The 26,511-nt window shown below is 43.1% G+C and overlaps 4 protein-coding genes across 6 annotated transcripts; 1 reads left to right on the top strand and 3 right to left on the bottom strand.

The window, feature by feature from the left end:
• Positions 1-1,884: 1,884 nt before the first annotated feature.
• LOC143319525 (dynein regulatory complex subunit 4-like) lies at positions 1,885-6,103 on the bottom strand. The gene is made up of 11 exons (XM_076728580.1): positions 5,975-6,103; positions 5,707-5,796; positions 4,924-5,121; positions 4,578-4,784; positions 4,432-4,486; positions 4,147-4,352; positions 3,616-3,783; positions 3,395-3,481; positions 3,105-3,314; positions 2,374-2,439; positions 1,885-2,285 (listed from the first exon to the last, which is right to left on the bottom strand). The coding sequence occupies exons 1-11, from the start codon at positions 5,975-5,977 to the stop codon at positions 2,175-2,177; spliced, it is 1,401 nt and encodes a 466-aa protein (XP_076584695.1). The 5' UTR covers positions 5,978-6,103; the 3' UTR covers positions 1,885-2,174.
• Positions 6,104-9,191: 3,088 nt separating this feature from the next.
• ndufaf5 (NADH:ubiquinone oxidoreductase complex assembly factor 5) lies at positions 9,192-13,731 on the bottom strand. Of its 2 annotated transcripts, none has more exons than XM_076728498.1 (11): positions 13,332-13,731; positions 12,831-12,871; positions 12,670-12,733; positions 12,504-12,551; positions 12,213-12,316; positions 11,934-11,973; positions 11,454-11,651; positions 11,049-11,109; positions 10,668-10,751; positions 9,623-9,705; positions 9,192-9,426 (listed from the first exon to the last, which is right to left on the bottom strand). In XM_076728498.1, exons 5-11 carry the CDS (start codon positions 12,224-12,226, stop codon positions 9,340-9,342), a joined length of 567 nt encoding a protein of 188 aa, XP_076584613.1. In that variant the 5' UTR covers positions 12,227-12,316; positions 12,504-12,551; positions 12,670-12,733; positions 12,831-12,871; positions 13,332-13,731; the 3' UTR covers positions 9,192-9,339. The 2 variants fall into 2 exon arrangements, with proteins under 2 accessions (XP_076584613.1, XP_076584612.1); XM_076728497.1 differs by having other exon boundaries at positions 13,382-13,730.
• A 181-nt stretch (positions 13,732-13,912) lies between these two features.
• On the top strand, positions 13,913-20,066 carry esf1 (ESF1 nucleolar pre-rRNA processing protein). The gene is made up of 13 exons (XM_076728803.1): positions 13,913-13,984; positions 14,769-15,196; positions 15,452-15,795; positions 15,888-16,001; positions 16,403-16,512; positions 16,740-16,892; positions 17,007-17,121; positions 17,529-17,931; positions 18,036-18,163; positions 18,734-18,824; positions 19,013-19,104; positions 19,212-19,367; positions 19,463-20,066. The coding sequence occupies exons 2-13, from the start codon at positions 14,791-14,793 to the stop codon at positions 19,796-19,798; spliced, it is 2,448 nt and encodes an 815-aa protein (XP_076584918.1). The 5' UTR covers positions 13,913-13,984; positions 14,769-14,790; the 3' UTR covers positions 19,799-20,066.
• acaa1 (acetyl-CoA acyltransferase 1) lies at positions 20,004-26,503 on the bottom strand. 2 transcript variants are annotated; one of them, XM_076728804.1, is made up of 12 exons: positions 26,231-26,503; positions 25,751-25,844; positions 24,755-24,812; positions 24,602-24,681; positions 24,472-24,514; positions 24,246-24,344; positions 23,858-23,938; positions 22,710-22,900; positions 22,448-22,627; positions 22,241-22,296; positions 21,910-22,055; positions 20,004-21,806 (listed from the first exon to the last, which is right to left on the bottom strand). In XM_076728804.1, the coding sequence occupies exons 1-12, from the start codon at positions 26,402-26,404 to the stop codon at positions 21,731-21,733; spliced, it is 1,278 nt and encodes a 425-aa protein (XP_076584919.1). In that variant the 5' UTR covers positions 26,405-26,503; the 3' UTR covers positions 20,004-21,730. The 2 variants fall into 2 exon arrangements, with proteins under 2 accessions (XP_076584919.1, XP_076584920.1); XM_076728805.1 differs by having other exon boundaries at positions 21,910-22,051; positions 22,237-22,296; positions 26,231-26,501.
• Between the last annotated feature and the right edge of the window lie 8 nt (positions 26,504-26,511).

The following is a 26,511-nucleotide window of genomic DNA, read 5'->3' as shown; positions in this document are numbered from 1 at the left end:
CGTAGATGCTGATGTGATCTGTCTTCTTCACTGTGGTCCTCAGACATGCAGGAGACACAGACGAGTGTAAACAGCTGGACCAAGCTGTCACAATATCCACCGATCAATGACTTTTTATACAATGCTGCACGTATCTGTGCTGTCTGAAAGGGAGGCTCAACTTGTCATAATTCCCACATACAGAAATTTTGTCATCATGACAACAAAAACCTTCACTTTTGATGTGACCTTAAAGGTCACACTTTAGCCTTTATTAGGCTGCAAAGTTATAGAGTTTAAAAAGATGAAAAGCCTCTCTGAATGAAATAAGTTTGTCTCCTGTCAGCACCCCTCTGTGCTCTAATAATAAGAGTTTGCAAATTCATTGAAGGCGTATTTGCTTTTAAACAAAGCGTGATCATTAAAGTGACATTAGATGGGAGTTTAACATTTTTCAGGACATCAGGAATCACTGAGTTGCAGATTAACAGGGCTGATCTTGTATGTTCCCCACGTAGAACATTTTGTCCCTCCAGCAGCTCAGAGCTGATTTTATTTTTATTTTCCAGTGAGTCAGTCACACACAGTAAATCTGCATCAAGTCTTCCAGAGTCTCACTGTTGTGTTTGCAGCTGAATAGGAAACAGGTTTGGATTAGTCAGCAATAGTTTCATTTGAATTTGCCTGATCATGAACACATGAACCACTGACTGCTTTTTTAATAAGCCATACTTTGTGTATATAGAATGTAAATATTAATGTGCATAGTTTTTCTATATGATATGCTTGTATGTAATGTAAACTATTGACATTGAATGTCAGTTAAAGGAATGTATTACAACATTCAGACTGTCGACTGTTGCTTTCCAGGCGAACAATAACTGTTAAAGGAGCAGTTTGACGTTGTGAGAAATGTGGCTATTGTTAGATGAGGATCAATCCCGTTCTCGTGTCTGTACTGTTAATATGAAGCTACAGCCAGGAGATGATTAGCTTAGCTTAGCATGAAGACTGGACACAGAATCCACCTGCCAGCAGCTCTAAAGCTCACTGACTAACATGATGCATCTCGTTTGTATCTGTACAAACCAAATGGAAAAAATGACACACTGGGTTTTTGGTTTTTTTTTTGTCGGACTCTTTGTGTTCAGGAAGTCACAGCTCACAGCTGATATACACAAACAGTTCCCAAAATGTCAAACTATTGCTTTAAATTGTTGAACAAAGTGTGCTTTGTGATTTTTGTCTGTTTTCAGACTCAACTGTGGCAGAATGACAGAAAACAGATTAAACTGCTCTGAAGTAATAACTCGTACAGTATCTTGTTGAGTCAAATTAAAGTGCCACTCACTGATGAGAACAATATAATATGCTGCTGTTTACCAGCATATTAGCATGCTAACGTTTGCTAATTAGCACTAACTATAGGTTTCTTTGGCTTATTACCAACACTAACACTGATTTTGATCATAAACCAAAGTTTTGGACAAATTAAAATTAAGATCTAATGATGGCACAAGACGAGAAGAGGATCACCAAAGTCACAATTCATCATGAGGGCAACATGAATGTCTGAACCAAATTTCATGGCAATCCATTAAAAAGATGCTGAGATGTTTCAGGCTGAACCCAAGTGTTGAACTGACCACCCGCCCCTCACGGCTGTCCCCAGAGCTACGCTACAAGTGGCTAAAAACTACATGAAACATACTTTACTCCTGTCAACTGAATGGTTTTCAGTAAAGGAACAAATCTGGCTCAAAGAACCTGAATTCAGCAGTGACATTAAATACAGTCAACTAAAACAGCTGTTGACCAATTGAAATAAATGAATGACTTGAAATGTTCACAGAGGAAAACTGTCACAAAACAAATGTCACATAAAAGCCTCGAAACAAAGATATTGTGACAAAAATATGTTTATTATTGTTAAAAAATGAGAGAGACCTTTGGTTTACATGGCAGGATAAAGGACCAGTCCCCTCAGAAAGTGCATATATTTGTGTAAAAACACTTTGAAAATCTGCTGAAACTGCATATTAATTATCTCCCTCAATTTGGAAATGATCAAATGAAACAGAGAGGTAGAGAAGTGACGTAGTTTGGGTTGGAAAGTGTCCAGGCAGAACAGGTGAGTGTAAACCTGACACCTGAGGAGTTCAGTGTTTAACAGCAGGTCCAGCAGAGGTCTGTACTCAAGTCTGTCCATCCAGGATCTGCTCTGAGGGCCTGAAGGGAAAGTCGTACAGAGGGACGCTCAAAGCCTCCAGCTTCTCCTTACAGGTCTGCAGCAGGTCATCATACTCCTGCAGATTACACGTTGAACATAAGCTGATGGACACTTTTGCCTGAACGACTGCATTAATGCATGAAAGCCTTTTTGGGTTAACTGACCTTACAGTCTCGAGCCAAATCGCACTGCAAGGCATCGATGGTGACCTGTTTTGACTCCAATATTTCCTACGAGCAGGCAAAATACTTTCAGATATTTGTTTTTGAGGCTCACATACAAATAGCTCTGCAGTTCATTACACCTCATGATACAAGAGATGATTTGTCAGAGATAATATGACATAAAGACAAAGGAAAGATGGGTGTGATTGTGACACATGTCATCAGATACAGTCGGTTCCAGAAGACGTGATACACGGAAGCAGCGTTAAAACTTATGAGGACCAGCCTGTTTTTTCAAATTCTGCATCATTGGGTTCATGACTGGATGGCAAGAAGACGTAAGACAGATTTATAGGTTCTTGAGAATAAACACATTTTGTCTCATCAGCATTCAGTACGAGTTTGTAGTTTTGTGGAGTTTTCTGAAGAACATTAATCTAGGCATGACTTGAGTAAGAGAATAGCCATGTGCATAGAGGAGTGCATCATCTACATCAAAATTGATATCATAGGTCTGAGTTATTAATGTAAACTATAATAGTGATAGACAAAGCACAATCTTATGGTGTCCTTTTGGGTATTAAAATGGGTATTTTTTGAGACCATCTGCACATATCGTCTGTGTTCTATCCCACAAATATGCTAAAGCTGCACAAGTTGAAACAGACGGCTGTTTCAACTTGTGCAAAAGGGGATGCAAGTGGAAACAAGACAAGGATATAAAATTGTACCTCGAGTTTGTTTTCAGCGCAGCTGCCTGCAGTTTGGTCGACGTTGGAGGCGGACAGCGCAGCGCAGAGCTGAGCCTCCTTCATCTCCACAGATTCTGTCAGTGCTGCCAACTTCTTCTCCAGCAACAGCTCCTTCAGTCTGCTCTTCTGCTGGACATCCAGAATAGTCTCCGTCTGCTTCTTCAACAGCTCATCGCGCTCCTGCTGAACCTGCCGGACAGCAGAGTGCACCGCACACATGAACACCTGCCAGGCTGAATGAAGGTAAAACTTATCAGATGATAGTTTACCTTTTCAAATGCCTGCAGCAGCAGCTCGTGTTCCACCGTCAGATCTCTCAGTTCCTTTTCAGTGACCTTCACTCGAGCTCTAGTCGCCTGTCAGTGGACATATTGATAAAAATTAGACTGAAGTTATTAAAAAATGTTGTTTTTAGGTAGCAGTGAACACTGAATTAAATTACGATAATCATGTATAATGTGTCATGATGCTTCCTGTGCTGTGAACGCACCGCCATCTTGGCCTTGGCCTGGTTGTAGTGTTCCAGCTGTTTTTGGAGCTCGGGCAGCTTCTGTTGGGCTTCCTGCAGAGACTCGCTCAGACGTTTGTTCTCCCGCTGAGCCGCTGAAAGCTCATTTTCCACTCGCACCTGCTGCTTCGTCACCTCTGCAAGTTCTTCCTACCACAACAAATACACCATGAAACAAAAACCCCTGAAGTTCATGCAGGTTTTATGAACATATTCACTACATGTGGAATTTCACATGTCAGATGTGGTCAGTACAAAAAATTTGGGACTTTTATTGTAGATCCTGGAACTTTTCTTACAGAGTAACAGAACTATTGATTATTTGAATGTAGGAAATGTGTGTGGCTTCACAGCAAAGTCGTTTCCTCCTGTGGATTTTTACATGGCCTGAATAGAATAACTCATAGAGTACAAACACTGTTGACTGACCATCTCACATTTGTGGCATTGCAGTTCTGCAGGTTGTGTGTTTTCACTGTGAGCAGCCTGTGGCGAGTCTGTGATGTCTCTTACCTTCAGCATCTTCTGATGCATCAGCAGTTGACTTTGAATAGTGGAGTAGTGCTCCTCAGCACCTCTGAGGGCTTTGTCGTGCTCCTCCACTAAAGTCACAATGCGACTCTTTATTCTGTCTTCGAGCTCGTTGATCTCAGCTCTCCGATTTTTGCCCTCTGTCTCGATCATCGACTGCATTTTCTTGTGATATTTCACCTCAATTTCTATCAACCGATGGAAAATGTTTAGCAGAGTTTATGACAGCAGATTTTGAGCTTAATTCAGAAATGGAAGTTTATTCACCTCTGATTCTTCTTTCATAGTCGTTTGCCAGTTCCATTAACTCCACCTGGTGTTTCTGTTGAGAATCAAAAGAATGACAGATCTGTGGCAGAAATCAAACAGGAATCCGCTGTAAGACAAAGGAGTAAAAATGGCACCACACTCACCAGCTTGAGCACCTTGATGCAGTCTTCGTTGTGGTGTTTCTTCTCTCTGAGGTCAGCCTGTAGGCCGAGCTTTTCTCTCTGGAGTCCGAGCTCTGACTCCATGTGCTCGTCCTGGATAAGCGAGGTTGAGGCGACACCGTCCATCTTCAGCCCGGAAGTCGTGTTGTGGTGTTCAGACAGGACGTGCTTCAGCTTCTGCTTGTACACCTGGACACCAACGGTCAAATGTGGTGTTTGGACTCAATCACCAATCAAATGTGATCTGGTGCAAATAGGACCTGGTGACATTCAGTATACTGATGGTGTGATTGTGTCTTGTTTTTTGCTGGTGGTGCGTGCAGCTTACAGTGATCTCCACTCGGTGGCGCTCCTCTGCCTCCTCTCTCTCCCTTTGTCTGTTCCTCAGCTCGGCCTTCGTCTCCTCCAGGCTCCTCTTGGAGATTTCCCAGAAGGCCTGGATCTTGTCCCTCTCCAGCTGGAAGAAGCTCCTCTCCTCCCGCTCTCTGTCCAGCTCCTCTCGGAGGCGAACTATGTGCTCCTCCAGCTGAAAGTTCACAGACATTTGTGTCAGTTTGTTGGCTTCATCATGTGAGCTGCAGGTTAGATGACAGCTGGTTGATCTGCTCCTGCACAGGCCCACTTGTTTGTACCCATTTGTTTTTATTTTTCTTTAGTTAGAAAGTTACCAAGTTAAATCAAAAATAATGATTTGCAGAGCATGTTTTTGCTCCAGATCCTGATTGATTATCTCCATAATGAGTCTAATCTGAGTTTATTTTTTTGCTGCATAATATGGCTGCACAGTATGTAGTAAGGCTATACTAAACAAACAATTTAATTAGCATTTCAAATATGTTTGATGGCAGAATAACTCTGCTTTAAGAAAATATGTCCTGCACCACATTAATCGTGATGTTTGTCTTTAATATTTTGTTTCACATTTGTGGAGAGCAGTATCAGTGTGGAAGTTTTATGGCAAGAAACTTTGGAGTAGAGTTGGAGAGCCTGTCTTCATCTGATGCCTCAGCAGCCTGGACCGGACTGTAGTTGGATGAGAGGCTAACCTAACCTAGCTGACAACAATTAGCTATCAGGCTAACGTTAGCTGTGTTCGCCTATCAGGTCTGACCTGATCCTTGGACATCTCCTCCGTTGAAAGACCATCCACCACTGCAGCTGACTTCCCCTTCCCGGCCTTTTTGCTTTTAGTCTTTGGTGGCTGTAAAAAAAAAACCCATCAACATTTACAACACGAAACCACTTTCCGTTAGCTGACCGAGCTAACAGCCTCCATACGAAGCTGGTAGCTTGCTCATGCTAAGCTACCACATGCTAACCGCAGTCCACAACACTGCTATGATACAACTGACTACTGATTAAAATAAGAGTTTACTCACCATCGTAAAATATAGCCGGTGTTGACAATAAACAGGGGTTTAAATCTGAAACCGTTAGCTAGCCAAGCCGCGGCGTCAGTCCTCTGCTACACGTAAACACGAGTCGCTGTCATGGCAACGCCGTCAGATGATCGTTTTTTTTTCTCTCTTCAAAAAAATCTTTATTGAAAGACATCACGCTTAATTTACAGTACTGGGAGCAGGCAAAAGACACCATTTATTCACACACAGGGATTTAAGTTAACATGATGATACAAACGGTGAAAAGCAGAGTGATAATGAAAATACCCAAAATGACCGATTTAATGAAATGGGACGATGCTTCATTAGACACTTAGCACAGACTAACATGTTAATTGATCAACTGATTCAGATTTCTAATTGAGTTTTCAATATTACAAAACACGGAACAAAAATATCCATGTTTGATATAATCAATATGAAAATCAACAGAGTCAGTGGATCAAAACAGACTCCAGGACCAAAAGAAGCCTTTACAGCTACAGTTTTACACAACAGCCTTTAAATCTTTGGACCGATTTGTCTGTAATATCTGCACCAGAAAGCCTCAACAAAGCCTCAGACAGTTCATATATCTAAGAGTGACAGGTAGCAGACAGTCAGCACTGATGCTGACAGTTGACTGTCTGTGGTGGATTTTGGGCCAGGTGGTACACACACTCCTCGCTGCGGCGTCCCTCGGTTTTCAGCTTGTTGACAGTGCTGTACAGATTGTTTGGTGGATTTGAGCTGCATGATGCTGCATCGATGCTGGTTAAGTAGTATGGACTTTCAACATCCGATTCCCTCCTCGGCTGCTCCACGGCAGGTTTTATCTCCTCATAAATCACCTCAGTTGCAGTTTTGTCCGAGTTGGTGTTTGTCTCTTTTCTCTTCTTTGAGCAGAATCTCAGGGTTAAAACGACCAAAACCACCGATGCAGCACCCATGACGACACCAACAGGAACTTTCCAAGAGTCTGAGGGCTGTTGCTTCTCTGTGTCTGTGTCCCCTGCTTCATTTGGTCGCAGGCCGTAAGCCGCCTCATCCCTTCTTGGTGTGACTGGTACATTTCCATCACTGGGATCCACCATGTTGGGATCTGTTGTCACTTCCAGATATATTTTCTCTCCATTACAGAAATACATTGCAGAATCAGAGGGTTTAACATTTCTTATTACCAGTGCATTGTTTGCCAGGGAAGCATAATGTTTGTCAGTGATTTTCTCGTTGCCACTTTTGATAGAGACAAGAGTCACCTTTTCACCATTTACGTAGCGGCTCCATGTTACATCTTCCTCTCTGAGAGGACAGGGCAGTACAGCCATTGTGTTCAGCAGGACAGTCTTTTTAGGAGTGTCTGTAAAGTAAAAAGGCAGCAGTAAGTTAAATATTACTGGTAAACCTGTGTGTTGATCATCTATATGTCCTTCGTAGTTCTTTGGCTTATCTTGCTTCACAGCATAGACTTTGTTTCATGATGGTCTGACTGCTAACGTTTTAGCAGACACTGGAGCTGAAGTTCTGACCCCTTTGCAAACTGCAAGCAGCCTCCTTTCCAGATGTTCCACTGCAGTGGTGGAACGTAACCATGTACACTGACTCAAGTACTGCACTTGAATACGCATCTTAAATACTGAAGTGACGTACTGCTCTCTACTATTTATCTGACAGCTTTAGTTTCTAGTTACTTTACAGATTAAGATTTTTGTATATAAAACACATGAAAAATTATTATCGAACAGACATGAGACTGATATTGATCTTCTCATCTGACTCTGGAGTAAAAAAACCCAAAAAGTAGAATGTGAATCTTTTTTCTTCCTGCTGGTTTGATGGCTGTGAGTTTCTAGGGATTCTCATCATCTGTCTTTTTCTATCAACACAATCAGGTTTCATCTTTGTACTTGACTTTATTGATGTAACAGCAGTATAAGACGCAGTCAAAAGAGGTAACCCATAAATTACAGATAAGCACATGCAATCGGACATTTCCATCTCCATGCTGTGTCTTATTCATTAAAGAAAACTTGATCTGGTATAATTTTCTCTCAGTTACTACGAAAGGTGGCCTATTATAACGTTCATACTATATTAATGTAAATGACTTTTTCAAGTTCAGCCATTTCCATGAGAGCGTTAGTCTAGTCCTGAATGGATGGAGCCACATAGAGAATCAACGTTTTGACGACAAAAGCCGTTTTGACAGGTCTACCACAACATTCTCATCTGTTTCTGACAGATTTGACTTCCTTGCATGGTTTTATGTCTGCTGCTATGTTTGCTAACATTATTATGGAAATAATCAGTTAGAACTCAAATATTTCTCTCTTTGTTCTCACTTGATAAGTCAACTAATTTCAATGTGTCCCTCTTTTGAGCATTGATACCAAAAAAGCCCAAATGTTAGAAACATGGTGTCGCTAAAAAGCTGGCAAATTAGATGTTCTTACCAGCAAAGCCGTGACAGAAACATGCAGCGAGGACAAAGTAGAGGTAAAGCAACATCTCTGCAGCCTGTCAACCTTGTTAAGAGACACTGGTCTAAAACTCAGTTTTTATCCAAGAGGAACTCATGACTAACAACATTGTGGTCGGAAATGAAACTGGTGTTACTGTGAGAATTCACACTGGGCCCGGGGGCTCAGCAAATCTGGAGATATTATAGGACTAGTTGCACCATTTCTTTTCCACTCCTTGCCTGAAATTGTGGCTTTGTTGGCAGATTTACTGTAAGTCTGACCATTAGATCTGACCAGTTGGTGACGTGTTCATTTTTAACTGAAAACCGAATCTGTGGTCGTGTTTCTCTAGAAAGAGGTGGTTTGGTCTGGAGGTTTATTTTCAGTAGCACAGATGTTACTGAATGGTCACAGGGATATGAGTATTTATAGTGTATAGTTTAGAGAATATTTGAAATAAGAAACTGATATGACTTGTATCGCCTACCTGATTTTACTCTTCCTCTGGAACTGTGTCTTTGTGTATTCCAGCTGTAGACCAGATGTGTGTTTAGACAGTCGTTTGGGATCAGTCTGCATTGTTGTGTCTGTTTTTGAGTCCACTGGTGTCACAGCTTTGTCAAACTGTCTTCTTCGACTTATTTCTGATGCTTCAGTGCAGAAAGTTACATGTGCCATGTGGCTAAATGAGTCAACTTTTATTTTTAAGTCAGCTGAAGAACATTTCCTGAGGAAACAGAATGTTGTCACAATGATATATTCATATCTCAGTTTTATTCCACAGAAAAATATTACAACACACCAACACGCCTACGTTTAACCTGATAACAAAACGTAGTTGTTTAAATAAATTGTTTTATTTACAATCTGCAGTATATCAGCTGTTTAGTGGCTCGGATTCTACTATGTCTTGTTTGTGTTGGTCGGCGTGCTGATCTTCGACAAATCTCCAAACGACGCCGTGGCTGAGCCTCGCTTCGCCGGTTTGGCCTGAAAAAGACAACAAAAGTATAAAAATAAACCAGTGCTCTGCTGTTGTATTGGAACTGATGTATTTAATGCTTCTGGTTTTTGGAAAAAAAAACAGAGAAATACCTACAAAAACACCAAAAATTGAGACAAAAAGGAGGGACCTTGAGGAGCACCTTGTTAAAGCAGCAGTGTCTGAACGTTATTTCTGTCCTACCTGTGACTCATGAGGCTTCCAGCCAATCATGTAGAGGATCTCGAAGGTGGCGGGGATGGACCCGTCCTCGCTACCATACATCTCTGTTTTCAAACAAACACAGACACAATATAGCCAAGCAGCACAGATACCTGTAGTTAAAGGAACACGACAGGATGATTTGGGGGCTTTGAATGTGTCAGATGAGAAGTTTCATCTCTGTGGACAGAGCTGGGCTAGTCATTTCCTTCTGCTTCCAGTCTTTGAGCTACAGTAAGCTAACCGATACAAACTAAGATGAATCATTAAAACTGACTGTACGTGACACTGCAAAGAAAGAAACCCTTCAGGTTTCTTTACCATCTTAAGCAATGAACAGAATCGAAAGCGTTCACACTTTCACCACATTTGGATGCCTGCGTCTGTAGCTGTGCAGCTCGTTTCCCAGGAAGGGGAAGTTAAACAGTGTCCAAACACCAACAGAAAACTCTATTTTGGGCTGGTCTGATGTGTAAGAGTAGATAACCATGAGCAAAAGGCACAAGGTCAGGTATAATAACAGAAACATCATAAACAGTGGGAAAAAATGAGCACAGAGAAGACAAGAGTCAGATATACAGTCTGCTCTGACTGAAGCAGCTGTAACACCTAAATTACTTATTATTAAACAATTCTATATAATCATAATTAATTGAATAGCACAAGTACCTGGAATTTGTATTGAAGTACAGTACTTGAGTAAATGTTACATTCCACCACTTGTACAGTGAAGCTGTCAGAAGTGTATGATCTCATTTTCTGGCTTAGTTAGAAATATGGAAGTCACATTTTCCACCATTTTGAGCCAAACTACTTTTACTCTTTGGCTGAAACCTGCTGAAAGTCCTCTGCTGTGGTTCAAGCGTGAAAAAACTCATAAATGTCTGTAAAACTTGAGACTGTTCTCATCTCAGGAACTCATCTATATTGATATACAGTAAATATTTCTATGGCAATCTGGAAACGGCTGCTGGAGCCACAGGTCTGCTGTGTCTTCATCGTTTAACCCTCCTCTTTAAACACTTACCTTTATAAACTGCTGCTGCTGCTAATATGGTGTCCCTGTGCAACAGTGACCTCCTGTTCCAGGCACAGTTACTCTCACCCATACCTGCAGAATATGGAAATGAAAGTTAATGCAGAGTGAAAGTTTAGATTGACGGTAAATTATCAGATTTTCACATTTCAATGCAGTGCGATATAAATGTCAGCACTAACTATGAAAATGACCACAGAGGTGAAACAACGTCAACTAAAGCACAAAAAGTGTCAGACTTGACACTACAGGTTCAGCATATTAACAGCTTTAATTAATGTGGCTCTGCAGCCGTTTTGCACCATAAGTTCAAATACTTTCAGACTGAATTCATGTTGCAGATAAACTTGGTCACACGTTGACATTTTATACCTTGTAAATCAGTCATGACTTCAATGATTCCTGGATAGTGAACCTGAATGTCATCAATGTCCTGAAACAGAGACAGACGGGTCAGATGTGTTCGACGTCTTATTTTCTTTCAAATGTTTGTGATTAACGTGGAGATTTTTATCATCACGTTACAGATTTTGTTACTGCTGTTTGTCTGTTAATTATTTGCCAAGAAAAATGTCCACAGCTATGTTCTTTTAACCTCTGCAGCATATTTATTTCATAGAGAACGTTCATCTATAACTCAGGTGAGATATGTTTCTTCCTTCTACAGGTAAGTTGCACAGGATGATGTGTCAGTATTGTTACATACAGTATGTCACTGTTCATCTTCCCTCACGGCGTCTCACTGGCTCTGACAGTGTCTGTGTTGGTGTTTCTCACCACAGTCAGCAAGGTGAAGCCGGCCTGGCCCAGCAGGTTGCCCAGGTCTGTGACGGCGGTGTAGGGGGAGACGTGGGGGGAGAAGCCTCCTTCCCTCTCAGTTTCGGCGAGCTGGAGGGAACAGCGGAGCTCGTACAGGGTCTCCCCGCCCACCATCGCCCCGATGAACACCCCGTCCGGCTTCAGCACCTGGTGGATCTGAGTGGAGGTGGTGGACAATCAGCTCGATTCTCCATAAACTAGCCTTCAAGCAAAATAACTGACTTAATGTAAGTGGAAAAACCGCATTTCAGGGATAATTTACAGTTTTATCAAACATTAAAAATGCCTGAAGTTACACACTTTGAGCAACGAAGAAGAAAAAATGGACTTTGTACCACAAGAGCCTCAGCAGAGGAAGCGTCGACCATCAACACAAAGCGAACAATCACAGATTGAAAATCATTTGTATCCGTCACAAATCGTAAAGTTCACGCTCACCTGTTTGAGAGCTCCTGGCAGGTCATTGATCCAGTGCAGACTGAAAGAAGAGAGCAAAAGATGAAATTAAATACACAGTGTAGACATCAGCTAAAATGCCTTCCTGCAGAAAGGAGAACAGCGGTGGTTTCACCAAAACTGAGTCAATGACGTTCATGAAAAGGTTCAGTGAGGTCTTAACGCCATCTTTTGGCAAGAAGTGATGCAACAGTCACAAACTCAACAACCACATTCTCAAATCCTATTAAAGATTTTCAGTGATTAATCTATTGATCTCACCTCATGCTGCTCATCACCAGGTCGAAGGTGTTTTCTTTAAACGGCAGAAACTCCTCGTCAGCCAGAACACAGTGAGTCGGGATCTCACTGTGTCTGCTCTGTTTCTGAAGATCAGAGCCACGAAATAAACGTTTATCAGCATCATGTGTCAGCAGAGGCGAGTACAGCATCCAGCGGTGTTTCCTGCGTCACCATCGCTAATAACTGACTGAAAGGATTCACTCATCTTCTGAGAGAACGTGCAGATTGAACGTCTACGTGGTGTTTTTTGTGATCCGTTTCAACACTCACCAAAGTTTTCTCTGAGATGTCTGTCAGGAACAAACGCTGCACTACATCCTGAAACACCAACGGGCAGAAAACACAAAGTTAGATGTGGCTCAGGGTCAATAATTAAGGATTTAACTCAGCTGTGAACAGCTGAAACCAACAGATCCAGACGGACGACACTCTGCACCTTGTTCAAATGCTCTGCAATGTGACTTTTTCCACCACCGATGTCCAGAGCCAGAGGAAACGTCCTGAGAAGAGAGGACGAGGGACAACGTTTGAGGACAAAAAGAAAGTGGGAGCAGCACACCTGTGTGGTAAATACCAGGTGTGTCGTGACACACTCACCTCGCGATGTCGTAGACCCGATCTGCCACTCGACCGCCAACCTGCAGTTCAACACAACAAACACTTGTTTTATTCTTACGCTTAAAGGAGGAACATGTGTGGTCAAAGAAGCTGCTGTGTGTTCACCCTCACCTGCCAGAGGCGCAAACAAGACTGAGTTTCTTTTACACCAATATCATTAGATTATTCTGACTCATGCATTCATGTAAAAAGTAACAGTCCAAACTTCAACATTATTACAAATGCATTCAAATGACTTACAGGAGAAGCAGCAAAACTTCACATTTGAGAACCTGGAACCATCAAATGTCAGCGATTAACTTTCTGTCGATCAGCTAATCGACTACATGTTTCAGCTGTACTTGTATTTACTTGTATAAACTGTTGGGAAGTTTTTATAACTTGTTCGTATCTTTCGTGTGTCAAAATCTTCATTTGTTAGTAACTAAAGCTGTCAGATAAATGTAGTGGAGTAGAAAAGAAGACTTGAAGTACAAGTACCTCAGCTGTGTACTGGAGTACATGTACTCAGGTGTCTGTCGGGCTCGTACCTCGTCCCTCAGGTAGTCGTACAGGTGTCCATCCCGCAGTGATGCTGCCCAGTTCTTCTGCCTCTTCTTCATCTCCCTGTTGAACACGTTCATGGCGCCCCTGCCCGGCACCGACAGTCCCCTGCGGGTTTCAGACCTGGGCCAAGGCCGGGGTCTGCAGCAGGAGGACGGGATCCGGCTCCAGCTGCTTGGTGAGGCTGCAGGAGCGGACCCAGCGGTCTGGAGCCTCTGCAGGACTCTGCAACACACTCCGCTACTCATGGCGCGGCTACCAGGTGAATTAAAGCAGAGATGCCTCTCACACTGGACACCTGGGAAGACTTCTTCCTGTCCTCCACAGAGTGACCTCTGGGAGGAGGAGGAGGAGGGAAGACCTGGAACTGGATTCTACTGGGCTCATTGCAAACTACGGAACTGGATCACAGTGTGGCAACTGATATACCCGCTACACAAACAAGTAGAGACGATCGTATTGTCAGTTCGCGTTTTACCTCGTTTGTCCCACTTCGCTTGCTCTATCAAGAAAGGGGCGGGACGACAGAGAGGTCACAGAAGAGCTGCATGCTGGGAAAACACGTGTAGTAGAAGGCTGGGGAAATATCGGTAAAGTTTTATGATTTTTGTTGTTTTTAAACGGTGTTTTACACATTTTTCGTGTATGTTTCACAGGCGCGTGCTCAGCGGTGTGCAGTGTTAGCCGCTGTCTGACTTTCCCGCCGTTAACGTCTGTTGTTACTGCTCGGACATTTTGTTTACATGACAACGAGCTGCTGAGCATCGTGAAACTGAACAGCAGCAGAGTGTCAGGCAGGCTGGACTTTGAGTAGTACTGCTTAATTTTTCCAAACAGAAGCCTACAAACTTGAAGTATAGTTTATTAAGCGATGAAACAGAGAAAAGCAGCAGTAACGGTAGAAACAGGAAGCCAGCAAAAGCAAAGCTTTTTCACTTTAGCTCCTTGTTGAGTAACATAACCATTAATTAACTATTACAAAAATAACGTTAATCAACAAGCTATATTTTCAGCATGTAGACTAATCAAGTAGTTACACATAATCACGATGTCTTTTTGTCTAGTTGGTGTTTATAATGTTAAAGTGAGATGTGCTGGAAAGTCAAACATTTGTTGTTTCCTGCTAAATCCTCAGTTCACGAATCACTCGTCATTAACCTCCATTAACCTCTATTACACACAGTGATTTGATCTATTGTTAATATAAAAGTATAGATTAGTCCTTAAGAGGCTGAGAAAAGTCTAGGATCTGGTCATTGTAATAAAGACACACACACACACACACACACACACACACACACACACCATATGAGAAAGAGGCTTAGAGCTTGTTGTCCATATTACCCAACAGTATGTCCTGCTTGTCTTTGTCAGGTGACACTTCAAATTTGCCATCATGTCGTCCAAAAAGAGCCAGGACGGCGATGAGCGCTTCCTGCGGGTGCAGAGGGACCCCAGATTCTGGGAAATGCCTGAGAGAGAACGCAAAGTCAAGATAGACAAGCGTTTCCAGTCCATGTTTCACGATAAGCGCTTCAAGGAGAAGTACACGGTGGACAAGCGAGGCCGTCCCATCAACCAGACCTCCACCGAGGACCTGAAGCGCTATTACAAAGTCTCTGACTCTGAGGATGAAGACGATGAGGAGGACATAAAGAGCAAGAGCGTGGCAGAGGGCAAGAAAAAGAAAAAAGGAAAGGAGAAGCTGGTGAAGGCTGACAGAGAGGTGAAGAAAGAAAAGGCGGTGCAGAGCAGAGATGGTAAAGCTAAAGCTGAACGAGGTGTCCGAGTTGTTGAAGAAGGCGAGTAGATGTTTCTGAGTCTCACACATTCAACACCTGCCTGCAGCTCACCCAGTCCTGTTTGTCAGTTTACTATCCTGACGTCCAATCTCCAGACAGAAAATGCATCCTAACTATTTTAATAATCTATGAAGTTGCTTTCAGAAATGATAAGTCAGCATTTGATGGCAGCTTCTCAAACTGATGTTTCATTTGTGAGTCTTACAGACGTTTGTATGTTAGGATTTCTGTCATGTTTTCTATTATTTTCCTCAGATGAGGAAGACGATGAGGAGCAGCAAAGTGCAGAGGAGGACGATGCTGACCTCGGGGACAGTGTTACAGCTGGCAGTGAGGAGGATGAAGATGATGAAGAGGACGATGATGATGATTCAGAAGAGGAGAGTGATGTGGTGAGCAGATCTGACGAGGAGGAGTCCGGTCTGGATTCGGAAGAGGACAGTGACAGTGAGCCGGATCTGGCCAGAGGGAAGGGAAACATAGAGACCAGCTCGGATGAAGACGATGATGAAGACGTGGATGCCATCCTGAGGAAAGAAGAAGAGGAGATCGAACATGACTGGGGAGAGCTGTGCAAAGATGCTCCACGCACCGAGGAGGTGAGGTGGCATCTGCTGATGGAGCACGATCCGTTCGCCTGACCAGGAAACATTTTAACAGGCTTTAACCGTGTTTGTGCTTCATGCCTCAGGTTTCTACTCGACTGGCTGTCTGCAACATGGACTGGGACCGGATGAAAGCCAAAGACCTGCTGGCTGTGCTGAACTCCTTCACGCCCAAAGGAGGAGCTGTGCTGTCTGTTAAGGTAAAGCTGCTCCTAAAAAGTATGGTAGCAACCACACGTGACTTAAATGACTGTATCTGCATTCATTAACTCAGAGCAGCCAGAGATTGAAAAATGATCAAAATAGGTAGTTTAATCAATCGACTAACCGTTTCATCTGTGCTTGTATAAACTGTTGGATAGTTCAATTTCTAACAAAATATCATATTTTATAAACGCTTCAAATGTTGTGTGCAAAAATTTTAATCTTTAAAGTGACTCGTAACTAAAGCTGTTGGATAAATTCAGTGGAGTCGAATTAGAAAATAGCATGAAAAGTAAAGGGCGCGCATCTCAAACTTTGTACTTAATTCTGATACATTCCACGGCTGGATGTTGTCTGTAAGTGAGATTAACAGCAATGCATGCTGGGTATTGTCTAGATCTACCCATCAGAGTTTGGGAAGGAGAGATTGAAGGTGGAGGAGACTCAAGGACCGCTGGAGCTGAGAGCTCTGCCCGACGACTCAGAGGACGACACTGAGGAGGAGAAGTAATGAACACACACACACACGCGCACACACACACACGCAGACATGCAGATTTATGATTAGTCCCTGCAGTTTTACCATAACCTTCACCTAACCCTGTGTGAACAGATGACATTTATTTTAACTGCTCAGTTCACACAAACCTCTGATACAGCAGCGTGTGTTCGTCCTGTGGATCTGATCACTGTGTGTGTGTGTGTGTGTGTGTGTGTTTGTTGTCTCCTCTCAGGGTTTACAGAGAGAAGATGCGTGACTACCAGTTCAAGCGGCTGAAGTATTTCTACGCTGTAGCGGAGTGTGACTCGGTCGAAACCGCTGCCAAAATCTACGAGGAGTGTGACGGCTACGAGTACGAGAGCAGCTGCTCCGTCCTGGACCTTCGGTCAGAGTTCAAACATGAGCGACACCACTGACTCTTTAACTGACACTAGACTAGAAGAGAAATGATTGAAATCTGACACGCACCCTTTTTGAAACTGAAACCTCCACCCAACAGGTTTATTCCTGACGATGTGAAGTTTGACGAGGAGCCCAGAGACGTGGCGATGGACGTGAACCTCGCGGCTTACACACCCAAACTGTTCTCCTCCTCTGCCACAACAACATCAAAGGTACAAAGGCTGATAGTTACTGTCAAAAAGTGGTCTGGGTCAGTTTTAATCACATGGCCTGTTGTATCTATATGTTTTTTTGCCAGGTAGTAATGATTATTGTAAAATATATAAACACTGTCTATATAAATATAACCTGCAGAGAGAACCAGGCCTTTATTTGAGGAGACACATCATTGCTTCTGGTTTCCCCTTGTTTTAGTACATTTTAACCAGTGGTGGAATGTAACTTATTACATTTACTCAAGGAATCCAGGAGTGAATGAAAAGAGTGTGTCTGTCTGTGATGCAGCAGCTCTCTGATGGAAAGTTGAGATTAAAATGTGACGACAACAGAATGATGAGCAGAACTTCAAAGTTAAGACCCTTAATGTGGGACTGATATGTGTGTGTGTTTGACCAATCAGGTGCAGCTGACGTGGGATGAGACCGACCACGAGCGCGTGACTGCCTTGAACAGGAAATTCAACAAAAATGAGCTGCTGGACATGGACTTCAATGCATACCTGGCCTCCTCCAGTGAAGAAGAGGACAGCGAAGGAGGAGGCGGGATTGAGTTTGGAGAGGAGGAGGAGGATGGAGAGGAGGATAATGCAGGAGGAGGTGAGACAGTACTGAGGAGGTGTGATGTCCTCTCCAAAGAGCCCAATGTGGAGAAGAAACCCCAGAGGGAGGAAGAGAAGAGGAAGAAGAAGAAGAAAAGTCAGGAGCAGATCTCCAAGTACAGAGAGCTGCTGAAAGGTATCCAGGACAAAGAGAAGAAGCTGCAGGAAGACAAAGACATGGAGATGGAGATCACCTGGGTGCCAGGTAAGACGAGAGCTTTTCAGGTCCAGGTGGTTTTATTTGAGATGTGCTTGGTGTTTAGATTTCTTCCACGCAGCTCAGCTTTACTTAAAACCCCTCGTCTCCAGGGCTGAAGGAGACGACAGAGCAGCTGGTGAAGAAGAAGTTGGAGGGGAAGGATCAGCTGACGCCGTGGGAGGAGTTCTTGGAGAAGAAGAAAGACAAGAAGAAGCAGAAGAAATCTCAAAGAAAAGAGGTGAGTAGAGCAGCACAAAGGTCTCTGCAGAGGTAACAACAGGTGCATTTAGACTCTGAACTGTGTTGATTTCAGATGGAAAAGGTGGAGTGAGTTGTTCTCACATTCTTCAAAACTCTGGCTGTGTGTTTCCATCAGTGTATTTTTATGCACATTCTGAGGAAGATTAGAAGATGTTGATGAAAATTACAAAATTCAGAAAAAACGTACATTTCACAAAAGCTTTTTTACGGTCGCTTGAGGAGGTTTTTTTGCCTTTTTCCAAGGGCGCCACCTCCTGCTTACCTCAATGAACCAACTCCTAATAATCGTGTAGCAGCGTTGGATGGAAACAAGCATTCGTTCACATTTTCTTTTGTTGATTTTCTTGAAATCTCTTCAGTCTTCATGGCTCTGCGAAACAAGTTTTAAAATGAGTTTTAGTGTCTTTTTAATCACCTGTATCTGATCCCAACGTCATGCTTTGTCTCGTACTGCTGCATTTCCTTTAAAATGTGGTATTTTACTTTACTTTATGCATTCCCAAACTCTATTTTTAACATTATTTTGATATTTTTTGTTTTGTATCAGGGCGAGGATGAGGAAAAGCTCAGCGACGATGAGCTTCCCCCAGATGTTGATCTCAATGACCCCTTCTTCGCCGAGGAGCTCGCTGCTACAGGTGATCAATTCTGTCAGTTAATCAGTCAATCACAGCGGGGGTTTGTAGGACCTGATCAAGGTTTCATCACATCTTTCATGATCAAACTGCACTGTATATAGATTATGTAATAAATCTCTTCTATGCACAGTAAACTGATCGGTTTAGATTATTGTGTTGTGCATCAGTGTTGTCTGATGTGTCTGCAGACATGAAGAAGAAACAGAAGGGGAAGAAAAAGAAGAAGCAGGAGGAGGAGGGGCGGACAGCTGAGGAGGAAGAGGAGCAGGAGAAACAAAAGGTCAGAGTTCACTCCCAGCAGCTCCACATGGAGCCATCACTTCAACCTGTGGATCAGAGCTCAGGCTAAACATGTAAACCTGTGCATGTGTGTGTGTGTGTGTGCAGGCGGAGATAGCTCTGCTGATGGAGGACGACGGTGACGACGCCAAACACAAACACTTCAACTATGACAAGATCGTGGAGCAGCAGAACTTGAGCAAAAAGAAGAGGAAGAAGCTGCTGAAGAAGGGCGAGGAGTCGCTGCAGGACGACGACTTCCAGGTCTGTTTAATGCTTTAACCACTGGTTGATGGATTTAAATGTCCACAGTTGTGTCATGTTGTAACAAACCCTCTCCTGTCTGTCTGCGCGTCCAGATGGATGTCAAAGACCCTCGTTTCCAGGCCATGTTCACCTCCCACCTGTTCAACCTGGACCCGTCCCACCCCAGCTACAAGAAGACTAAAGCCACGCAGAGCATCCTGAATGAGAAGCAGCGCAGACGAGAGGAGGAGCATCAGCGGATGGAGGACACACTCAACGCCGCTGGTAAACAGGAAGTGGCAGGAAAGAAACGGGAAAATAACTCTGACTCTCCGACAGTCGAGGCTGCCTCGAAGAAATCGATGGACCCCAGTTTGTCTCTGCTCGTCAAATCGATTAAGAGCAAAACAGAGCAGTTTCAGGCTCGGAAGAAACAGAAGTTCATGTAGGTCTGACTCTGCTTTTCTACAACAAAGACGCTCCTGACGGACAGACTCGGGATTCTTCCTAAAATCACACTGCAGATGTTGACAGTTTCCTGATGTCTCAGGATCTGGACTGCTGTGTTCCTGTTTTATATGTTGGACAGAGAAAATCCCAACAGATGAGGAATCAAACACCTTTTTAGTAAAAACTGAATCCTGCTGCCTCAGATCATGTTGAATTGTTTTATTTGTACACAGAAAATCAGTATCATAAAAAGATTCTTCACAGCTCAGTTTTACAAAGGTCTACAGTTATTTCGAGTTTCAGATAACAGAGACAGACTGAACCTCATGCAAGAGCACATTTCTTCTTCTGTGGCACTTATGAGCAATTGAGACTATTAAGATACAAATTTAATTAATAGAAATATTAGATCAGATTCTTCAACAAATTGGGATTGGGGCCATTCCTGCTTTCCCTCTTTATTTCTCAGTGCTCTGATGTCACGTTGTTGGCAGCTGTTCTATTAATATTTTCTGACCTTTAAGAAATATTCTGTGCTGTAATACGACGTCTGACTATTGAATTCGTTTTTGTCTGCAGATCTTTGACTGCAGTGAATTAAACTTCCCACAGTCTGAGCAGAAAAGGCAGATCTGTACGACACTTTCTAGGATTTGGATCATCTTAGCACTGTCGCTCTTGAACGCTGACGTTTGCCCAGTCAGAGTTTGCTGAACCTGAGTCCTACAAGGTGTACGATAGGAATAAGAGAACGTTCTTGCATGAGGCTCATTGTCTTTCATTTCCAAACAGAATGACTGTGTGGCCGTTAGATTTGACAGATCATGCTGGATTCCTTACATCCTCAAACACTTCCAGAAAATCAAACTCAGGATCTTTACACATGCATTCATGATGAATGCAACTAAAAATCAAGCTGACAGCTCGACTGCTTAAACATTCGTGTTTTTTTTTTACATTGATGACGGTCTGAAGCAAACTCTTCATCTAACAGCTCAGTATTCCTCCCTGCACAGAATATATCCATATCTCATTTTGTTCCCCTGTAGCCGCGCTGACAAAGCTCTCCTAACTTGGTGACTTCCTGTAGCTGCTTCACAATAAAAGCCTCTTGCTTTAATGTATCTGACGGCACACTGAGGACGAAACTAAACCACACAGCTTTCAGCACAGACACCGGAGCCATCAGTTTGACACCTGACACGACCTGTAGACGCAGGCTGGATGGTCGATTGAAGCAGGATAAATCAGGTCTGCCAAAGTGGTTCAGTCAGCAGCATCAATCAAAGGCACTCAAAATATTTGAAAGGTATTGACGCCTAAAGCACAGCAGCATTAGTTCAGTGGGAGATTAATGTAAAGATTGATTAAAACATCTGTGGGGCCCCGTTCACACCTGAAAAACGTAGTTTATTAATGTTAGTTATTAATGTTGTAAAAAATTTAGCTAACTTCACATGACTCACTGACTGGCAGATCCGCACCACATGATTAAACCAGTAGTGATGAAATCAACTCACCGGCTATGCTGATTGGACGAACGACCTCACGTGACGTTAACAGCAGCATGGTGTGTTTGGGTTGGTTTGATTTTTTGCTATTTGAACTATGAGCACTTGCAAGTGTTAATTTATGGTTTCATTATCTTTTAGCTTCTGTTTACACCTTCAAAGTCAGGCTTTAATCATGAGAGAATCTTCTGGAAAGTCAGGATAACAGTCTACAAAGAATTTCAAAATTTAGAGAAAACATCGCAGTTTAGATCACGAACTGTGATTACTCAAATTGTGATGTTATTTTTTTTTTTTTGGCCCAGATTACCCACCTCTTCTACGGGCAATATATCTAATCTCAGGCAGATTACCAGACATTTACAGATTACCCATCATGTCTGAAAGGGGCTTTTAGTCACAGTGATTAGTGGTCTGCTCCTACGGTCCGGGGTATTCAAAGACAGCAGCAGCTCCCATCCCAGTCCCGATGCACATGGACACGACGCCGTACCCCCTGCAGTCAGGGAAACAGGAGGGGAAGAGTCACAAGCACGTTTTAATCAACTCGTACGTGTTGGTAACAAATGACGAATGTTGGCGCAGCGGTCGAGACGAACCTCTTTCCTCTGCGTCTGAGCTCGTTGAGCAGCGTCACCACCTGTCGAGCTCCGGTGCAGCCCAGAGGATGACCCAGAGCGATGGCGCCTCCGTTAGGATTCACCTTCTCCAACGGGATTCCCAGCTTCTCCACGCAGTACACTGCCTGAGCAGCAGCACAGAAAACAAACAGGATGGAGGCAGAAATTTCAAAAGACTCTGAGTGGGAATACAGTTTTTTGTTGGTGATTTGGGTTGAAGTGATGCTTAAAAAGAAGCACATAGAGAGAGAAAGGAAAAAGCTCCTGATCACACAGAGGAGAAATCCTCTAGCTGTACACCTGAACTCACCTGACTGGCGAAGGCCTCATTGATTTCAAACACATCGATGTCAGCCACAGTCAGTCCTGAGGGGGAAACAGGGTCACAGGTCCTCTGTGGTTATCATGCTGACGTGCTGAGGTTTAATCGTGTGTAACGCTGAGGCTCACCTGAAGGTGGCGCTGGGTGGAAAATCTATTTATCAAAAGCAAAAACTTCACTGGTCTGAAATCTTACCAGCCTGCTCCAGAGCTGCAGGGATGGCGAACGCTGGTCCAATACCCATAATATCAGGAGGCACCCCAACCACTGCACTGGCCCTCAGGACCCCCAGGACAGGCAGACCCAGAGCCTGGACCGCAGACCGGCGACCAATCAGCACGGCCGCCGCTCCGTCGCTCACCTGGCTGGAGTTACCTGAGACAGAGGGTGTGTGTGTGTTTGATTGATAACCGCTGGGATGGATGAGTTCACCTGCTGGTCCCAGACGAAGGCTCACCTGCTGTGGTGCTGCCGTCATTTTTGAAGGCCGGCTTGAGTTTACTGAGTCCTGCCAGAGTGGTTCCCGCTCTGATCCCATCATCCTTAGTGACCGTCACCTGCTGCTCTTTACCGTCGCTGTCTACAAACTTGGTGCTGATGGGAACGATCTCCTGCTGGAAGAGACCTGAGCTCTGCGCCCGGGCGGCTCTGTGGAGGCAGGTTGATTAAAAAAACAAAAATATGAAACAAGAGGTTTCAAATCTTTATTCTCACATCACTGCTGACCCTGGAATTCATATAATACTCAAGTACTGTACTGAAGTACAAATATGACGTACTTATACTTTACTTTTCATCCACTTTCTACTTCTACTCCACCACATCTGAGAGGGAAACATTGTACTTTTTACTGTATTTATCTGAGAACTTTAGGTACTAGTTACTTTACAGATTAAGAGGTTAGAAAATATGTTTGTTATAAAATTAGTGACCAAACAGTTCAATGAAGTACAGCTGAAACAATTATTCAATTAATCAATTAGTTGATTGAAGTTTGGTTTCAGTTAGTTTTCAAAATATTTCATGGTTCCAGTTCAAATGTGGAGATTTGCTGTTTTTCCTTTGAATGATTTAAATATATGATGTAATGATGTTGAGGTTTGGACTTTTGGTTGGACTGAACAAACATGGTGAAGGCGTCACTTTGGACTCTGACTCAACATTTCTCACTATTTTCAGAATGTTTCTAAACCAACAATCAATCAATTCATGGAGAAAATGATCAGCAGATTAATCCAGAATGAAAAGAATCATTAGTTCCAGTCCTTTACAAAATAGTTCAGAATGAGCTCCACCTCAACCAACTCCAACAGTAAAATCCTGCTTGTACATGAATGCATGAGTCAGAATAATCTAATGACATCATATGTAACAGCAGAACAGTCACAGGGGGCCTTTTACTGCACTGAGTACTTTTACTTTGAATACTTTTAGCACATTTTCCTGATTATAATTACATACTTTTACTCAAGTAACACTTAATACAGGAATTTTACTTGTAACAGAGTATTCTGACAGTGTGGTATTAGTACTTTTAGCTGAGTAAAGGATGTGAATACTTCCTCCACTCGTGCAGACGAACAGATCTTAAAAAGTTTGACTGACTTCTGCTGAGAACTGAGAGCGAAGGCGTCCTGTTTCTCTCTGGAGACTCCGAATCTCTCTGCGACGTTCTCTGACGTGATGCTGCAGAAACAAACACACACATTAATACATGTTAGAGCTGCAGAAATTTGGGAGCGCTATAATAAAACTTCATGGTTATGACAAATTTCAGAATCCAATAGACTCATATTTTTAAGAGTGATGTAACAAAGTGGAAGTAACTCTGAGGAAGCAGTAACTACTTCTGGCATCACAACGTATATTTGTGGAACAACATGCCAGATTTTGCTACCTTAAGTTTGGGATTAGAGTCTCCAGGTCAAATTCAGTGACCTTCAAACCTTCTCTGAGTTACAGAACATGAGAATCCTGCAGCATGTGGTCTCACCCCATCGGGATGATGCAGTCTCTGGCTTTGTCATTGTCCATCAGCCTGGAGCTCAGATCTCCTGGATTACCTACAGAACGCAGAGACATGCTCTCCACACTGACACACACACACACACACACACACACACACACACACACACACACACACACACACACTCTCTGGTCAAGTGAAGAAACATGGGTTTAACTTTATTTCTTACAGTGGAAACGTCATAGACACTCACCCACACGCGAGGCCCAGGTCAATGGATCTGCTCCTGATGGCTCCTGCACAAACAGGATTAAAACAGGGTCAGTGGTGGTCTCGTGCTTCGTTCAGGTGGTGAAAAGGGAAGTGAAGAATCCTGTCTCTACCTGCTATGTTAAACAGAGCCTGCAGTCCAGAGGAGCACTGTCTGTTCACAGTGTAGACCGGCACGGTCTCTGGAAACCCACTGAAATGAAGACAGAGCAGTGAGACGCTGGGACTGAATGATGGAGGATCACAGCGTGGAGGATCAGTCTCACCTCAGGAAATGAGCCACTCGGGCCATCAGAGCACCGGCACCCGGTTGCAGCACGTTACCTGCAGACAGCAGCAGGTGGCTCAGTACACAGAGCACAAGAACAGTGAAAAACAACATTTTATTTTGTGAATGGAGAGTTCAGTCACACATCTGAGCCTGTAGAGCAAATGTACGTCTATAGACTTAGGTCAGGTAACAACTGTCTCATGTGTGCAGAAACAAAATAGTCCCACGTTTCCTGTCTTTTAACTAACAGATAAAGTGAGTCAGTATTCCCAAACAGAATGTATCTTAATATCTTTGAGTAGTTTTGTTTTGCAAATCGTTATTTGCATCAAGAACTTGTTTCACAACCAGCAGTGGAAGAAGTACTCAGATCTTTTACCAAAATACTATTACTTACATTAGAAATGTAAGTAAAAGTACACAAGTATTAGCATCAAAATATACTTTAAGCACCAGAAGTAAAAGTACTGATTAATTAGAAGGGCCAATTTCAGAATATTATGTATTACTGCATCATAATTAATGATGCATTCATGTGTGTGTTGCGTTAATGTTGAAATTGTTGATTATATTTTGTATTTTTAATCTGAATCTGCAAAGTAACTAAAGCTGTCAAATAAATGTAATGAGGTAATAATAAGTACAATATTTACCTCTGCAGTGGAGTGTAAAGTACATGTACCTCAAAGCTGTACTTAAGTGCAATACTCAACTAAATGTGCTTAGTTACTTTCCACTACTGATCAGTCGTTCATGATGTGATTTCTACTTTTTACCTTGTCTGCTTTCTGCTAATATGATCCAATGTAGTTTTTATTTCATTTTGAATGCATCTTCATGTCAGACACTGAGTGTAAACATCAGAGACAATGACAGAAATGTATAAATAAAGTTGATTTGACGAAGCTGAGGGTGAAGCCTGAACTTATTCAGTCATGACAAAGTATGAATGATGTGATAGCCGATGTAAACAATGACAGTCTCGTCTCACCCACGCAAACGTCTCCCAGCTTGTTGGGTGACAGTCCAACGTCTTTGAGCACAGCGGTCATCACTGCACTCAGCAGCTCATCAGGCGTCGTGTCCTGCAGGCAAACGAGGGGTTAAATGATATCACAGCTGAAGCACCTGCATCAGTCAGCAACACACAGGAGGAAGAAGTACTCAGCAAAAATACCAATACAACAACGTAAAAGTACTACATATCTGAGCCCTGCATATGGTAAAAGTACAGCAGTATTGTCAGCTACATACAGTCAAAGCACAGTGGTATTGTCAGCTTCATGCAGTACAAGTACAGAATGGAAATACTCAAGTTATGTACAAGTAGCTCAAAATAAATACTTAACACCAAGTATATGAGTAAATGTAGTTCCACCGTTGCTACATCATGACAACGTTACAGCTGGTGCAGCTTTCTCCATCATGACCCCTCACCACCGCTGGCAGGTGTTCAAGTCAAACCGTTTACCTTGAACGCTCCTCTCTTAGCTTTCCCGATAGCAGTCCTGAGTCCATGAACGACCACCACGTCCTCCGGACTGCGGCTGGCTGCTGAGCCGCACTCCGCCCTCTGCAAGTCCCGTCTGGACCCTACGGGACTGGAGGGACGCAAGTGTCCCGAGATGATCTTTAATCTGTGCATTCTGTCGGCAAAAAACAGGGTTCAGTCTGTCACGCTCCTGCTGTTTGAACTCTGCTCGCGAATGTACACCAGTCACTTCCTTGTTTTGATTTTCGTTACGGAAAGTG

This window comes from Chaetodon auriga, chromosome 4 (genome assembly GCF_051107435.1).
Source record: "Chaetodon auriga isolate fChaAug3 chromosome 4, fChaAug3.hap1, whole genome shotgun sequence".
NCBI lineage: Eukaryota > Metazoa > Chordata > Actinopteri > Chaetodontiformes > Chaetodontidae > Chaetodon > Chaetodon auriga.
This window is presented reverse-complemented; position numbering and strand designations above follow the sequence as displayed.

What these genes read in the sequence shown, in the direction of transcription:
- ndufaf5 (XM_076728497.1), bottom strand. Translation starts at nt 13,642, where the DNA reads ATGAGTAGCGGAGTGTGTTGCAGAGTCCTGCAGAGGCTCCAGACCGCT. An exon ending in ACGACTACCTGAGGGACGAG is followed by an intron (nt 12,872 to 13,381) that starts GTACGAGCCCGA and finishes GTTGAACTGCAG; the next exon opens with GTTGGCGGTCGAGTGGCAGA. An exon ending in ACATCTCAGAGAAAACTTTG is followed by an intron (nt 12,317 to 12,503) that starts GTGAGTGTTGAA and finishes TCTGATCTTCAG; the next exon opens with AAACAGAGCAGACACAGTGA.
- acaa1 (XM_076728804.1), bottom strand. Translation starts at nt 26,404, where the DNA reads ATGCACAGATTAAAGATCATCTCGGGACACTTGCGTCCCTCCAGTCCC. An exon ending in GACCTGGGCCTCGCGTGTGG is followed by an intron (nt 24,345 to 24,471) that starts GTGAGTGTCTAT and finishes TGTGTGTGTCAG; the next exon opens with TGTGGAGAGCATGTCTCTGC. An exon ending in GCTCTCAGTTCTCAGCAGAA is followed by an intron (nt 22,901 to 23,857) that starts GTCAGTCAAACT and finishes CTGCCTCCACAG; the next exon opens with AGCCGCCCGGGCGCAGAGCT.
- esf1 (XM_076728803.1), top strand. Translation starts at nt 14,791, where the DNA reads ATGTCGTCCAAAAAGAGCCAGGACGGCGATGAGCGCTTCCTGCGGGTG. An exon ending in ATGCTCCACGCACCGAGGAG is followed by an intron (nt 15,796 to 15,887) that starts GTGAGGTGGCAT and finishes TTCATGCCTCAG; the next exon opens with GTTTCTACTCGACTGGCTGT. An exon ending in CGAGGAGCTCGCTGCTACAG is followed by an intron (nt 18,825 to 19,012) that starts GTGATCAATTCT and finishes ATGTGTCTGCAG; the next exon opens with ACATGAAGAAGAAACAGAAG.
- LOC143319525 (XM_076728580.1), bottom strand. An exon ending in GCCACCGAGTGGAGATCACT is followed by an intron (nt 4,785 to 4,923) that starts GTAAGCTGCACG and finishes GTTGGTGTCCAG; the next exon opens with GTGTACAAGCAGAAGCTGAA. An exon ending in GCGCTGAAAACAAACTCGAG is followed by an intron (nt 2,440 to 3,104) that starts GTACAATTTTAT and finishes GCCTGCTCGTAG; the next exon opens with GAAATATTGGAGTCAAAACA.